Below are 15,640 nucleotides of genomic sequence, written 5' to 3' on the forward strand. Positions count from 1 at the left end.
CACCATTGTCCTACATGTTCAATGTCATTAAATGTTGCACGAAGTCGAGGGAGACTGCGTCCTGCTCCGCGCTCTGCGGCACTCGGGCCAACGTTACAAGTATCTGTAGTAGTATTAAAAAAATACTCTATTACAACTCTATTTCACACACATTTATATAAAAATACCAATCTAAAGTATCTACCTCTATTACAGTTGGGGTACAGAGAAATAAACATGATTAGATGCAGTCCACCTGCTCTGTTGATAACACTCAAAGAAGCTGTGAAAAAATAGAGCAAATATTCACTGTTTGAATACACTTTGGAAGATTATGGGAACCCAAATATTTGTGGAGTTTTTTAGATTGCTAAATTAAACTGCCTGTTATATATGTTCTTTTCCATAAATGTAATTTTCTTTATTCAATAGGTCCAATTGCTCAGCTTCATTGAGGGGCATCTGTAACCCTTTAAAGCAGGGTTGCTGACACCAAATGAAGCCATACACATCCCAATTTGATATGTTTCATATGCCTTTGTACCATTTGGGTGCCTGCAGTTTAGCCTTATACCAGTGATCGCTCTTTTCTCTTATGATTTAGGAGACTGTTTATAAGAGAGTTGTTATGAATATATTAAACAACCTAGAGAAAATGCTGTATACGTTTTTGTATATCATGCATTTTAGGAAAACCCATGCAGGGAGAAATGGAACACTGTGGTTCTCTTTATTTTTTTTAATACATGTATACTTCAAATGAAAGATGTTTTTTCACTCCTGTGTCCTGTTGTCATAGTTTTCCTTTCCCTATGCATGTATATGTTTTTCTCATGGGACAACACTGTCATCCTCTCCCCTTGTCTGGCACCTGTTTTAACTTTTACAAGCCTAAATACAGGTCTCCTTTGACCTTCTCTATTCTGATCCCTCTTGGTGTGAGCCTGTGCTCTCAGAGACAGCTGTGTGTAGCTCAGCCGGAGCAACTGGCATCCCCAAGGAAGTATATCACCTTTGACTCTGAAGTAATGGTGGGCCAGCAACAGGTTCACTTTTTAATGTTAGACCTGTCAGGATGCAGTTATGTGTCTATCATCTGATGGTGTGTACAAATATGCTCAGGGTTTGTTCTTAGACAAGTGTACCATGCAGGATGTTTTGAGATGTCCAAGTGTCTTGGTTCTGTCAGACTCTTACTTTTAAAAAATATTTGTTGATCACCATGTTAGCACAGGGTAGATGCCAATTTATTTAAACAATGATATCAGGATACGTATATGAGTTGTGTACATGAGTTGTGAAAAAATAAAACCTCTTACTCTCATAGCTCTTTCTATTGTCTATATAAGATGTCAATACTATATAAACTACACCAGACCTTGTATAAATAACAGTGTTTTGTTTAATGCAAATGAAATGTAAGCTGTTGGCTTGAAGACAATACCCTTAAAAGGAATGGCTTAGGGCAATAGTTTATAGCTCTACAATTCATTCATTCATTCATTATACAAGGATAGGTCAGCCCACTGAGACCAATGGTCTCATTTACAGTGGGGCCATGTAAAACACACAATAAACATATTAACCGTAAATTATATGGATGAAATAAAATAAACAAATTAATTAAAATAGACACTTTACAAATAAGGTCAATAAGACAAATAAATCATAAAAATAGTTGAAGAGAAATAAATCATGAAATACATACACAGCTCACATCTATCAGGTTATTTAAAAGTGCTTAAAATTCACTAACCAGTAAAAGCTAGTTGAATGTTTGCTGGAAGATATACCATACTAATGGGGCAGAGAATGAAAACACTTTCTTACCAAATTCTGTAGAGGAAAATGGCACATTCAGAACCAGCCAACTGTTCTGCATTCTGTAGATTTAATTTGTTTTATCAAAAAGCAGAAACACGATATAAGGTTGACCTGTTGCAGTAAAGCTTTGTAAATAAAAATCAGTATGTGTTCAGGAAGTGACAGCTGCCTGCTAGTAGGACCTGTTCTGAGGTCAGTTGTAGGTGTTCTATGTTTCAGGAGTGGCTTTGTACTGTCCTATCTGAGGGGAAATTACATTTGAAGCTACTGCTAAGAGTAGGGGAGAGAGAGACAGAGGAGTCATGACCTCTGAAAATATACAAGGATGCTGGATGACAAATCCATGTGACAGAGAGGAACAAAGTTATTAGCACGGTGGGGCCCAGCCTGTGTGCCTGGGTTAAAAATAAACCCACTGACCCAGTCTGGATATGATGACTCTCACTGAGAAGGGTTTTCTGTCCCTTTTTTTTCTGCTGTGGAGCCCAGGGAACAATTGTTGCCTATTGTTTCCTTAATGCCTTAACAACGCATGCAAGCAGTTGTTTTACAAATTCTATAGGTTTAGTTATGTGGAGCTTGGTGGATTTTTGTGTATATATATATATATATATATATATATATATATATATATATATATATATATATATATATATATATATATATATATATAAAATTTATTTATTTATTTTTTTAAAGAAGCTTTGAATGGAGTCAACTGCAGTGTACAACATGTTATGAAAATAAAGCCACATCGAATCACTGTAAACTCTTGAGATTTTTTTTTTTTTCCAGACTAGTTACAGATTTAATGGCTGCTATTTAATTCACATTACCAGATGCCTTGCTAGAAACATTTTCTAGGAACATACACGATTCCTACAAAGTAGATATTTTCCAGCAAATAGGAAAATAGGAACATTTAACTCATAAATATCACATGATGGTCTACAGGAAATGAATAATATATCTTGAGTATGGTTAGTGTCATCTCTGCTGAGGTGAAATGCATTTGGGATGCTGCTAGTTGCTATATGTAGAGGCTATACACTGTTAAAATAGTGCAGGGGCATCAGGTTTCAGAGTGAGCCTCTTCTGTATCCATGGCTTTCTCTGAACAGGGCTAGAGCTCCTGTTGCTCAGGCTTATTTTAGAACACAGGTGCTGACTTCAGGGTACTGGCAGGCCTGGTGCTGGGGGAAAATGTACCCAGAGTTCTCCTATTTCTCTTTTAAGAACTAAGCTGGGTCAACACCAAATCATGAGAACAAGCAGCAAACATAAACCAGTGAAAAAAAGTAATAACTCAATCATTGAATCTAAAACTTTAAAGATGAACATAAAACTTGAAAGATAAATTGAACCACATGGAATTATGAAATGCCATTGCCAACACATTGTCAACATTTTAAATGCCAGGTTATTGTTCAGGCAATACCACTCTGCTGTACTTTTAGCACAAAGAGTTAAAGAACCTGAGCTCCACACAACGTTTTTTTTTTTTTTTTATCCAAACAGTAAAACTTTGATCACATATGATTTTGGCTTTGAAACTAAAGCATAAGATCTTACCTGAGCCTAGAAAGCAGCGACACTAGCTTGTTTCAGCAGTATATCTACTGACTCTGCTGTAAAATGCTTTAAAATAAAAAAGCTTCCCATATTTGTTTCCTAGGCCCTGCCCTAACCTCTTGCTCTTTTTTTCAGGAGTCATTGAAATTCAGTGTAAAAAGGGTTTAGGGTTTAGGGTGTCTCAGGCCGAGTGTGAACAGCTGAGAGGTGTGATTTCACAGACTCCCTCTCCCCTGTCATGGCCCTGATTGGGCTGGACAGCAGACATAGGAGAGGCCCAGGCTCCTAAAGGACACAGACAGGTGGGAGGCCCGCTGCAGTAAGGGGGGGGGGGGGGGGTTGTTGGGGGAGCATAAGGGAGACAGAGAGATAGAAAAGGCCAGGAGTGTGAGGCTATGTCTGGGCAGAATCCACAAGCTGGGCTCAGAGAAGGATGGGACACCTTGGGAGAGGGAGAAAGAGAGAGGTGTGGAGGGCATCATCATCTACTGGCAGACTGAAGTTTCTAGACTTAGGAAGTCATGGCACAAAATCTTACTGAGTGGTGCTAAAGATGTTTAAATTGGGTTTGGGTCTTTTAGATTTTGTAAGCCAGTGATAATACAGTGTTAATGTATTGGTCTGGCTCTTGGAGGTAAATCTTCTATTTGTTATTTAATTGAATTGAATGTAACTTAATTTGTTATCTTATTAATTTTCGGGTGTTGTTATGTCTGTAGAGGGTTTTAGGAGAGGTAGTAATGTATTTCAAGGTTTCAAATGTAATCATTATTCAAAAGAGGTGAATTATATAGTCATGTAGGCCTTATATAGAGTTCAGTATGTAGGGGTGAAAAAGAAGGTACAACTCAAAACGTTTTATTTATTTTATTTTTTTAATGAAAAAGGGGGTGGGACTTCATCAGAGAACTTCAGTACCACCATTCACTTTTGGCTGAACAACAAATTAATTAGGTTTGGTTTTGGGGGCTATCACTTGAAGTGTCCCTACTTTATAAAGAAGTCAGGAAATGCAGGATATCACGTTTGGCAGGAGTATCCCATGGGGGAAAGTGCACTGAGAGGAAAGAGAGGTAGGAATGTGTGTCACCAAGCTCTCACTTGAAGTGTCATTGCTTGCCTTTGATCTACTGTAGGCTATATTGGCTGTTTTACACACCTCTGTAAAGTAAAATACGATTCAAGGATGTCATTGGAGCCTTCTCTCGAGCATTGAAGCTTGACCAAAATCTAACAGCCTTACCAGCCAAGCTTATGGTTAAAGAAGGGAAGGTTTTACATATAACTGCCTACACTGGAGCTAATAGTACAAAGAGCTCTCTCCTGTTAAATATACCTGGCATACCTCTAGTCTTTACCTTGATTCTGCAGACACTACTAAATGAAACTTCTGATGGTGACTGAAAGTCTGAGACGCTGGGAAAACTATGACATCCAATACAGGTAATATTCAGATTCAAATAGCACAGGACACCAGCAGCACACTTGAGTTTATTTTATGAAAGATTTCTAGGTGCTTATATAAGTCACTTTTCCTTCTCTTAGGAATCGTTTACTTCCCCTTGTACTTTGTTAACTGTTGTTTGGTCGGTATAAGGCAGACAGTAGCATATGAAAGAACACTTTGTCTACACAATGGATCCAGTTGTTGCCTCCTGTGAAGACATGCTTCCTTATATCCCCATATAAATAATCCAGTTATGGAATGTAAGGAAGTGTGTGGTTTCAGGGGGACCTTATCATCAAGCTTCTTTTTTTGTTTGTTTTTTGTTTTTTTGCATGATCCTCTGAGATTTTGATAAAATATAATTAGCCTAGTACTGCATGAGTAATCACTTTGCCTGAATAAATCTACAGATAGATATACATAAATATATGTGTGATATAGAAGGAAAATAAAAGTAAAGCTCATTTAGGTGTAATGGGGTCCATACAGTAGGCAGTAGGTGAAGTGCTAATGCTGCTGTTTATGTGGACTGGTTGGTCACAGGCACATTCCTTGGGCTTCCACACCCTGATCCCATCTCACTGAAGCAGCTAAAACAGACGGACAGCACAGCTGTCCTGTTTCACAGAGACCCTGCCAGGGTCTTCCAGCTTTAATAGGGGTTTCCTCAATGTGGAACAGGACTCCACCCACTGCTGTCTTGTTAGTTTTGTCAGACTACAAATCTAGCTTGACAGACTCACAGTGTTTGAGAAATGCCCTTACAAGCATTGAACTATGTGTAATTGTGACGTGACTGAATAATCTGCTCTTCGTATATAACATGTCTTCTTCCTCATCTCTCTCTCAACAGGTAAGTGTCAAGAGTCATGAGACAGAAAGGCAAACTAGACCCAATACCAACTTGCACACCGTATCTCATTCTGCCATTACATTTTTTTGTCATGAAATGACACACCTTGCTGTGGCTGGTCAAATGGAACCAAGTCAGGTGTTTCTGTGAGGTTTGGTCCCCTTCAACCAGCTACTGCTCTGTGAATTCAGCCAGCAACACAAGATAATGACAAAACGAGAATTGACCATTTCAGCCATTGTCCTGGCTTTTTAAAATATATTCTTCACTTTGAAAGAATGAAAATTCTAAAATGTAATGTCTAATTATGAAAGCAAATGTATACATTCCTTCTGAAAATAATATGCATTGTTTAAATATTAGGGTTTTTTAAATTATATATAATTTTAATACAAAATAAATAAAATGTTTGACTAAATGCTTCTGGTAAAGCAGATCAATTCAATACACTTTGACACAACCTACAACACAAAGTCCTTTACAAATGAGGCTGAAAACATGAACATACCCAGTTGTGGGTATTTTTACAAACATTTGACAGAATTAGGTTACAATAATTCTACACACTACTGTAGGTCATTGTAAGAATTATTATTTACAGCATTTCCTGTTGAGATAAAGTATGAGGGCAATGAGGCCCAGCTCAATTATGGTAATTAGCAGTAACTCAATTAGCTCATTTTGGTGTTCATTAAAGCAAGCTTTTACGTGTCCTTATTCAACAATATACGGACAACATTTGTCCTTTTACTCTATTTATTGTAATGTTATTTTATCATATTTGTAAGCTTTGGAGTCAAAACCTTTATGATACCACTTAACACGTTTAAAATATTTTAATAAATCTTCTCTGGCAATATTAATTTCATATAATGACACTTTACCAATCTTTTAAACGTTTTGTCCATAATAATAAAACATCTAACTACTCATCCACAACATGTGTCGACGTAATAGCAACGGTGTCAGCTATCCACCACTGTGAGCCAGGTCAAGTCTGTGACAGAACACTTTTTCAGAAATGGGCTGTTACACATAGATTATACTTGGGAGCAGATTTGGCATTTCGGGGGCCCAAGTAAGCTTATGTCTGGGTCTAGATCTAATGAAAGACATTTTTATTTTTTACTGCAAAATGTAATATTTACCCACCCTGTATAATTTTACTGACCTTCTTACTGCAATCAGAACTGAACCATCCTCATTTCTTTTCCTCAATTTCTCTTTCCCTTCTTTCTTTTTGGAGCGCCACTGGTGTTTCATGGTTGCATTCAAAAGAGCCGATTGGCTAGTTGCATGTTACTGCGTCTCTCTGGTGTCGAACAATGAAAAAATTAATGCATTTAATCTTTTTTTTTCTTCTCATTTTTTCAGCCAAATGCTTGTGGTCCACAGGGACCCCTGATCCCTGGGACCCCCACGCATTTGCATAGTGGTAAAAAACACCACTGACTATACTTGAGATCCGCCGAAATTATAATAATAATAATAATAATAATAATAATAATTATTATTATTATTATTATTATTATTAGTGAATTTAAGGCTCTTGTTTAAAGGAAAAAAATAACTGGCGACCGTCTTTTGTTAACTAGGTGCGATGTGCCATTACAATCGATAGGGGCAGTATTTTTTTCACCAGTTAGTTCTTTACAAGAGCTCTCCAACGTGATGTCCCAAAACTCAAAACATGGCAGATTCAGAGTGTAAAGGAGAATCTAATCAGACTGGCAGTATTATCCATGCTGCAGGTAAATGGAAGCAGTGTTATTATTATTATTATTTTGCTGTACGCGCAGTTAGTCGAATTAAAGAGTATTATAATCAGTCAATAATGATCAAAATCAACAAAGCAAAAAGTCGCGTTAGCTGGCTAACTACCTACCATGCCAAGTGTGACACGGCTTTAGTTTATGCAAAATTGAATAATGTAGCTAGTTGCATCATGCCTATAACTGTCCGTTTTATGAAATGTGTAAACATGCTCAGAGTTAGAGTAACGGTTTGTTGACTAGTTATGTATCTAGCTAACCTAGCTAACGCTAGCTAGCTCATTCATTTTACATAAATGTACCAAGATCGGATAGCTAACATAGCTATCTTAGCTAGCGTTAACTGTCATAATTTCTTGTTAACGTCTCGTTAGCGTGTTAAATGTCATTAATACTGTTAATATCGTACCTGATGCATTATACACGAGTGTCAAAGCCTATAAGGACTGGTTGTACATTGTACAGTATGCCAATAAAGCCATCTAGACATGATTTTTCACTCGCTAGCTAACTAAAGAGCTATTGCTAGCTGGCTAGTTATATTAGCTGGCCTTGTAACAAAATTACGTCCTGACAGTTTCTCGTACGCAGCTTATTTCCAGTACAGTATTTCCATGTTAACGCTACGTTACCTTGTAACTATTTATTAATTAGCTAGGGTATATCATTCGATTAAGTCGAATTAGCTAGGTTAACATTGCCAGGCATAGTGCAGCAATGACACCTGTTCTTCTGACACAGATGGAGATGCAAAATTGAAAGATATTGCCCGAGAGAAGGTGAGTTACAACCGTTCTACTATTTATAATTACGACATTAATGTAGCATTCAGTATTACTGTTGTGTGCACCGGGAATGTGTTGAGGTGGTACTATTAATGATTAGGGCGTATGGTTGTTGACCATCTGTCACCCGTAGATTGAAGGAAAGGAGTTGACGAAAGAAGAAAAACAACGTCTACGGAAAGAGAAAAAACACAAAAAGGGCAAGAAAGAGGACAAGGGTCCAACAGAAAAAGGGACGGACAAGGAGAAGAAAGCAGTCTCTTCATCAGCTTTGCAACAAAGTCCAGCACAGAAAGGTAGACGGTTGGAACGTATACTTGGTCTTAACACCACCATTCCAAGATCAGGCTTTTGTAAAACCTTTATGAACTTCATATATACACACACATCCTCATTGTTAAGACCCATAATGTTAGTGTGGACAGCTTTAAAGTATTCTCCTTTTTTTTGATGATAAACTTCCAACAGATTTATGCTCTTTGAACATTTCCATGGCCTGTTTGTACATAGGTGTATTATTTGTCCTAGAATCTAGAGTCTTGTGTTTCCCCACTTCTCTGATTGGCCCCTTGCTAGCCCTATCAACAGTTCCTGTGCCTGTCGGTGCACCCGTGGCCTCTGTACCCGAGTCCTCAACTGTGGACAAGCCATCTAAGAGCAAAGCAGAGCTCAAGGCAGAACGAAGAGCACGCCAAGACGCGGAGCGTGCATCAAAGCAGGGCAAGAAGGAGCCGGGCTCACAGGCCTCCTCCAGCAAGTCCAAAGCTCCAGCGAGTGAGCTGCAGCCAGGTACTGGACTCACTCCTAAATGGTGTCGTGCACTGATGGTACAGGTCTGCTTTCTGCCCTTCAGTCAACAGTAGGGATGAGTGCACAAGATTTAATCATGATTGCAATATTGGCCTTTCCAATATTGATATCACAGGGAGCAGCAGTAAGCACTCAAAGTCCTTATGGTGTTTATTTTATAGTTTTAAAGTTTAATTACTAGTGTGCTGTGAGCCCGGAGCACAGGTGAAGCATGTATTTCCAGGTGGATGGAACATCTTACTTTGGATATTTTGATGAGTCATGATACTCACATGATCCAACAAACAATTGTGGTAAAATAGTGCAACATGTAGCAATATAATTACACTATATTGTTTGCGCATATATGCAGTGTTGGCTAATTGTATGGCTTATTTAGGAAAATCCCAGCTGACCACAGAGTTTGGATATGTTCTTATGGCTGTTACCTTTCTTTCTTCAGTGGTAAAGCGATTACCAGAACATATCCAAGTTGATGATCCTGCCATGGTTAAAAAGCTTGCTAAGAAGCTGGAGAGACAGCAGGTTAGAGTGGTTTAATATATTTCGCGTCTCATTATATTTACTGTGTGACAACTACTATGTCTCCTCTTCCTCTATTCACTGCATACACATGGAGCCTGGTACAGATACATCTTGGTTGATCTTTTTTTTTTTTTTTTTTTTTTTTTTTTTTTTTTTTTTTTTTTTTTTTTTTTCTTCTATTCCCATGGCCAAATGATCTAAAACAGGCAAATGAGTTTACCCTTTAAGTGATCTAAAATTGATTGTGTGAAATGTCCATTATGTTATCCAGGTTAGCTGGGTACTGTTTTGGTTTCATGTTATGTAACATATTGGTGTTTCTGCCAAACCATGTGTTTAGAGGATTGGATAGTCATTAATTGTTTGCTATGTTAATGTCATCATGTAATATGCCTTGCACAGATTTCATTTTGGCTAGTGTATGTGCCATCTTAATTTTCATAAATATTTAATTGGACAGTAGAACCATTTTCCTATTTCTAATTTCAGCTCTGACCCTGAAGGAAAACGTAACAGAGCCAACCGCCAACTTCATTCACAGTTTGCTGCAGGCTGTTGCAATCATTGTTCATATTCTTACAGATCCCTCTGAGGTCAGACTATGGTTTCAAAGTCAGCCTGTTCTCCCACCTACATCAGTACAGCCGCAAAGCCCCCCTAACCCAGCAAATTAGGTACCACACTGCTGCAGAAATGCATCACATTGCCATGATTTGTTTAAATTACCAGAGTACTTTGTTGCCTTGTTGGTGGAGAGACCCATGTTACTGTGTTGGAAAGTTCACTGCAATCTCTAATATCAGTTTTATTGTCTATTTCTATAACAGATTTGAGTAACAGATTGTTTCATTTTAGCATTCCTGCCACAGTGATCCACCCCTCCATAGTGCGCTTGGGACTGCAGTACTCGCAAGGCATTGTAGCTGGCTCCAATGCTCGCTCTGTGGCCCTGTTACATGCCTTCAAGCAGGTGGATGCCCCCTTCTAAAGCCGTTTTATTTGCCTTTGCGCTACGTTAACAAGACACAAATGGCACTAGAGTAATGGTTTATTATCTGTTCCTTCTAAATTGAATTTATGTATCAGGCTTTTCTGATATGAGCTCTAATTCTCAGGTGATTCAAGATTACAGCACTCCTCCAAATGAGGAGTTGTCCAGGGACCTAGTGAACAAACTGAAGCCATACATCAGGTTGTCGTATTGCCTTTAAAATGAATGTATTCAGCATTGGTTAGCACAGAGAGGCTTTATTATGCCTCTAAACTGCCAAGTAGTTTATGAACTGGTTTAGAAGCTAAATAAGCACAGAACATCTAAAGTAAAGCTTCATTTATTCTGCCTCTACAGTTTTCTCAATCAATGTCGCCCCCTCTCAGCAAGCATGGGTAATGCAATCAAGTACATCAAGAAAGAGATCTCTAATATTCCCAGCCAGTGCAAAGAAGAGGAGGTGAGAAATACTGATAATAATGAGTTGTACCCCCTATATAAATTAATAGCTGAATGTAGAGGGCAAATAATACAGGTTGTCTGAAAGAGAGAAATTCTGTTACACTGTTTTGTTCTGAAGTATTTTTTAAAAATATATTTTTAAAAAAGCATTTTATGTTTTCATATTTATGTATTGAAGTCTAAGTATTTTTGTTGTACACAGGCTAAGAAGAAATTACTGTCATGTATTGATAACTACGTGAATGAGAAGATCACTCTGGCTGCCAAAGCCATCTCTGAATGTGCAATTAAGAAGATTTGTGATGGTGATGTCATTCTAGTGTATGGATGGTAAGAGAATTGATTGGTGTCTTTCTTCAATTTCTTTTTAAATTCATAGAGGCAGTGTATCCAAATCCATGTTAGATTAAGTCATCTGAGGGTTTTTTTTTTTTCATCACAATGTACAAGAATTGTTACCACCTTCAATGGCTAAGGACTTTTTAAATGCTAACTTCTAACTTCAAATTTATTTCATAATTAGCTCTTCACTTGTCAATCACATCCTATGTGATGCCTTCGAGAAGCAGAGGAAGTTCAGAGTTATTGTCGTGGATAGTCGGCCCAGGCTCGAGGGCAGGGAGGCACTGAGGCGTTTGGTGAAGAGAGGAATTCGTTGTACTTATGTGCTCATTTCTGCCTTGTCATACATTCTGCCTGAGGCAAGTAATGTATTGGAGTTAGTCCTTATTCATGTTTTATATACATACATTTCAAAAATAGTTATTATTTATAACGGACAGTCTACATGTTCAGGGTACATGTAGACTGTTTGTTATGACACATAGCAGTTATAATTGCACTTATGTCCACAGGTATCCAAGGTGTTTCTTGGTGCACATGCACTTCTGGCCAATGGATATGTGATGTCACGAGTGGGAACATCCCAGATTGCCCTGGTGGCCAAAGCCTATAATGTGCCTGTGTTGGTCTGCTGTGAGACCTACAAATTCTGCGAACGAGTACAGACCGATTCCTTCGTATCTAATGAACTTGGTAACTATTACTGACCCGAGGCAATTAATTGTGTGCAGTATAAGTCATTTGATTTGTAAGGAATACACGGCAATAAGCTTTATTTATTTATGTTTGTTTACAGACGATCCTGATGACCTGATAGTGACCCGGAGGGGAAAGACCCAGCTGGAGGCCTGGCTGAGTATTCAGTCCCTGCGACTCCTCAACTTGGTGTATGACGTAACTCCTCCAGACTTTGTTGACCTTGTCATCACAGAATTAGGCATGATCCCCTGTACCTCTGTGCCTGTAGTGCTTCGAGTTAAGAGTGTAGATCAGTGAAAAGCAGGGGTCTCTCCTGCATGTGTGTATACACAGACCTTCACACTCTAGCCATTGAAAGAAAGTAAAACTAAAATGGCACATATTTTGAATAAAGATTTTCTCCATCTGTCGTCTTCTTCCTCTCATTAAAATGGCACCACTTGAACCACTTATATTTATTCTGCTTTGATGAAATGGTATGGTGTGAGGTTTAAATTAAAATTAATTCAAAATCTTACATTTGTCATGTACAAATGGAATGTTTTTATTCAGTATTAAAATGCAGATTAAATAAACAAATGTACCATTTAAGCAGTAATGCATTAACCAGCAGTAATGCAGCTATATGTAAATCTAAAACCATTTTAACTTCTCATATGCTGAATGTGTTTTTAATGATATAATGCTGGAGAATTCATTTAAATAACTAACTTTTCTTAAAACACATTTAATAACTACTGCATGAACTGAAATTTTCATGTGTTGAAGTAAATAAAGAACATACAGTTATCTATATGGAACATTCCAAAACGAGATAAGGATTTAAAATGAAAATAGTACACATTATCGTACGTAGTCATTTTTTACATTTATTTCAAAACAGTTTTAGCCTTTAAACATTTTTACATATCACTTGATTTCAATGTGACCATGGTCAGCTACAAGCAGAGGCCAAAACCATTTTTTAATATTTAAATATGTCAGATACATTCAACACTAGTCATATAAGCCACAGGTACTGTGGTTGTCAGTTTTTTCAGTTTTTATTCTGCTTCAATCTACTATGACTGTCTTTAAGGCTTACTAAAGCACTGGGTATCATTTACTGTGTGAGATCTGTAAACATGTTTGGCAATAAAAACAAGTACCTATAAAAACCTGTTATACAAGTTTGTATACTAAGTACAGTATACATGTAATCATATGAATTGTTGATATACTTGGTAAAAATAAATAAATAAAGTGACCATTTATCTGCAAAAATGATCTATATGTAGGTATTAAAACCCTTGCCCAATATTGCAATGCTACAATTTTTGACAAATGTCCTGGTTAAATACAAAATTACAATTTTTGTAGCGCTGCTTCTCATTAATTAGTGTAGTTTCATAAGCATGCAGCCAGTTAACGTGTTCGAACTTGACAGGTATTTATAAACAAAATACATCTGAAATATTCATCAGTATCTTAAAGATTCAGATGTCTGTTCAGTGCAAAATCTAATTTGTTTGTTAAAAACAGCAAACATCAAGCACCCTTTGTAGCAGTCGGAGAAGACAAAAAAAAAAAGCACAACTAAAATGGTAAACAATGCAACTCTTTCCAGGTCTTGTGTCATTTTTACACAGTGTACACAGTGTAATTTGTTCAGTGTTGCCTAAAGCTGTTGACTGACAGTCAGATGAAGCCAAAACTCAAGTGCTTTTGACTTTTTGCCTTTGGGTGACCCACAGTAAAGTTGAAATGATGACTGTAGACCCACCCAGTATAGCCATGACCTCCAGCATAGGAAAACGGCCCTGAAAGTCAGCAAAGAAACATAGTAGAACTGTTCTTCCACAATACCCTTCTCCTATGATTATAATCATTTGCTTTTTATTTGAATGTAGATAAATATTTTGTTGTTAGTTCTTATTAACTTGCTTGCTTACTGTGAATAACTTTGGGGTGTTTTTTTTTTATCTTTGTTTTGTTTTTGTTTGTTTTTTTTGGGGGGGGGGGGGAATTCTTAACCTGACATAGAATTTTAAGTAAAAATTCTTACCTGTCTTAGGCATTTATATCCATGGAAGTTGTGGACACAGCTACACTCAAAAAATCCTGGGCCATAAGGCATGCAGAGAGAGTTCTCAGGGCAATTCCAAGCTAGAGTGTTGACGGTGAGCAAGAATAGATTTCAAATGTAATGAGTAGCGGCCTGATTGTGATAATGCTTTAAAAACAAGGACGCCAGTGGAATGATGACTTACGCATCTGGCCTGTTTGATTGCACGCGCTCCTCTGTCCTTCACAGAGTCGGGTGTCATGTTTAACCTCAACTGTGTCCCATGATATGTTGCCCCCTGGACACTCCAGCTTTATGGGCAACACACTGACAGAAATCCAAAGTTCTCTCAATACATCTGTTTAACTTCCAAAGGCATTTGAATTACATTATTGTCTTACTTACAGATGGGTCAGATGTTTAAAACCTTGGAATGTAGAATTACTCAAATTGAATATAGGGTTGTTGGAGAGATCTCTGCCAAAAACACAACTGCAATTAGGTGATGAATTGAATATGTATGCATTATGTCAAAATATTTAAAATTTCTCTGCAGTAGGAAACACTTTACATTATTTTTGCTGCTAATGCTTCATGGAGATCTTCTACGTGACTGAGAGAACAATTTGATAAATCCAACCTGAAAGTATAATAAAAGTAAAATATAGCTATCCAAATTCTTAAGTGATAATGTTTTAAAAGAAGCCCTTGCAATGTATTTATACCCCAAAATGCTGTCCTCATCCTCCACGAGATTTCCTTTAAAGCAACATCGGCCCTGAATCCGGCCTACTGTAAAGCAGAATTTCCAGACAGCACTGCCATTCTGCACCACTCCTTCGCACATGCGACATAACTAGGGAATCATAAATTAATGGAAGATCAAGATTAGCCTTAGGCAAAATACATGCTATCTACTTCAACGGAACCTGGTGTTCTACCCGTTTTCTCCCCCTTTCCCCCCTCAAAGCTCTAGATCACAAACATAACTTACATTGTCGGCAAAATATAACATCGCTGCGCCGTTAAATGTACACCACTATAAGAGGGCAGTGTACTTAGTCGTGCAGTGTATTTACATATGCCTATTATGTTACCCGCCAAAGATCGCGATTAATTAGTCTGCATATCATAGTCGTACCGGCGAATCGGTGTTCTGTAAGCCAATGCATACAGTTGGAAAGAATAATAAGATACAAAAAATATACAAATCCAACGATTTAAAAACGCTGACACTCATTTTCTCGTAAAACGGGTCATATGACTTTGTGATGTACCATGTGACTGTAGACTTTAAAGATCGCATTTATAACAATCCAATCGGCGTCACACTTTTGCATTACTTATTAAATTATACGATTTCGATCTCCAGAGTTGTTAAAGTAACTCAGTAATAGGATTTCTGCCTGGTAAAACCTTTAACATTAAAGGCTTCCACAGATTCATTATTTATATATTTGTTAAGGTAGATGTCCTAATTCAACGCTTAACTTAACTGAGTAAAATGTATAGGCCCTTAGCAGAGGCAGCTGAGC

At 37.6% G+C, this 15,640-nt stretch overlaps 2 protein-coding genes across 5 annotated transcripts; one reads left to right on the forward strand and one right to left on the reverse strand.

Annotated features, from left to right (window-relative positions):
- Positions 1–3,811: 3,811 nt before the first annotated feature.
- On the forward strand, positions 3,812–12,578 carry eif2b4 (eukaryotic translation initiation factor 2B, subunit 4 delta). 2 transcript variants are annotated; one of them, XM_027002985.2, is made up of 14 exons: positions 3,812–4,448; positions 4,747–4,818; positions 8,189–8,226; positions 8,366–8,528; positions 8,809–9,021; positions 9,485–9,567; positions 10,150–10,241; positions 10,423–10,537; positions 10,683–10,759; positions 10,916–11,018; positions 11,223–11,350; positions 11,544–11,721; positions 11,875–12,055; positions 12,159–12,578. In XM_027002985.2, exons 2-14 carry the CDS (start codon positions 4,803–4,805, stop codon positions 12,356–12,358), a joined length of 1,587 nt encoding a protein of 528 aa, XP_026858786.2. In that variant the 5' UTR covers positions 3,812–4,448; positions 4,747–4,802; the 3' UTR covers positions 12,359–12,578. The 2 variants fall into 2 exon arrangements, with proteins under 2 accessions (XP_026858786.2, XP_026858785.2); XM_027002984.2 differs by lacking the exons at positions 3,812–4,448; positions 4,747–4,818 and adding an exon at positions 7,318–7,426.
- Positions 12,579–12,910: 332 nt separating this feature from the next.
- atraid (all-trans retinoic acid-induced differentiation factor) lies at positions 12,911–15,352 on the reverse strand. Of its 3 annotated transcripts, none has more exons than XM_027002991.2 (7): positions 15,247–15,352; positions 14,831–14,961; positions 14,677–14,745; positions 14,511–14,582; positions 14,311–14,432; positions 14,106–14,206; positions 12,911–13,860 (listed from the first exon to the last, which is right to left on the reverse strand). In XM_027002991.2, the coding sequence occupies exons 1-7, from the start codon at positions 15,343–15,345 to the stop codon at positions 13,756–13,758; spliced, it is 699 nt and encodes a 232-aa protein (XP_026858792.2). In that variant the 5' UTR covers positions 15,346–15,352; the 3' UTR covers positions 12,911–13,755. The 3 variants fall into 3 exon arrangements, with proteins under 3 accessions (XP_026858792.2, XP_026858791.2, XP_026858793.2); XM_027002990.2 differs by having other exon boundaries at positions 14,511–14,597; XM_027002992.2 differs by lacking the exon at positions 15,247–15,352 and adding an exon at positions 15,100–15,237 and having other exon boundaries at positions 14,511–14,597.
- Between the last annotated feature and the right edge of the window lie 288 nt (positions 15,353–15,640).

Source organism: Electrophorus electricus, chromosome 3, assembly GCF_013358815.1.
Source record: "Electrophorus electricus isolate fEleEle1 chromosome 3, fEleEle1.pri, whole genome shotgun sequence".
In the NCBI taxonomy this organism is placed as follows: Eukaryota; Metazoa; Chordata; class Actinopteri; order Gymnotiformes; family Gymnotidae; genus Electrophorus; species Electrophorus electricus.

Bases quoted from the DNA above. Each gene is read 5' to 3' on its own strand.
- eif2b4 (XM_027002984.2), top strand. From the start codon at position 7,366: ATGGCAGATTCAGAGTGTAAAGGAGAATCTAATCAGACTGGCAGTATT. The intron at 10,242-10,422 runs GTACCACACTGC...GTTTCATTTTAG, and splicing joins CCCCTAACCCAGCAAATTAG to CATTCCTGCCACAGTGATCC. The intron at 11,722-11,874 runs GCAAGTAATGTA...TTATGTCCACAG, and splicing joins TGTCATACATTCTGCCTGAG to GTATCCAAGGTGTTTCTTGG.
- atraid (XM_027002990.2), bottom strand. From the start codon at position 15,345: ATGAGTGTCAGCGTTTTTAAATCGTTGGATTTGTATATTTTTTGTATC. The intron at 14,598-14,676 runs GTAAAGTGTTTC...ACCTAATTGCAG, and splicing joins GCATTAGCAGCAAAAATAAT to TTGTGTTTTTGGCAGAGATC. The intron at 14,207-14,310 runs GTAAGTCATCAT...TCAACACTCTAG, and splicing joins CAATCAAACAGGCCAGATGC to CTTGGAATTGCCCTGAGAAC.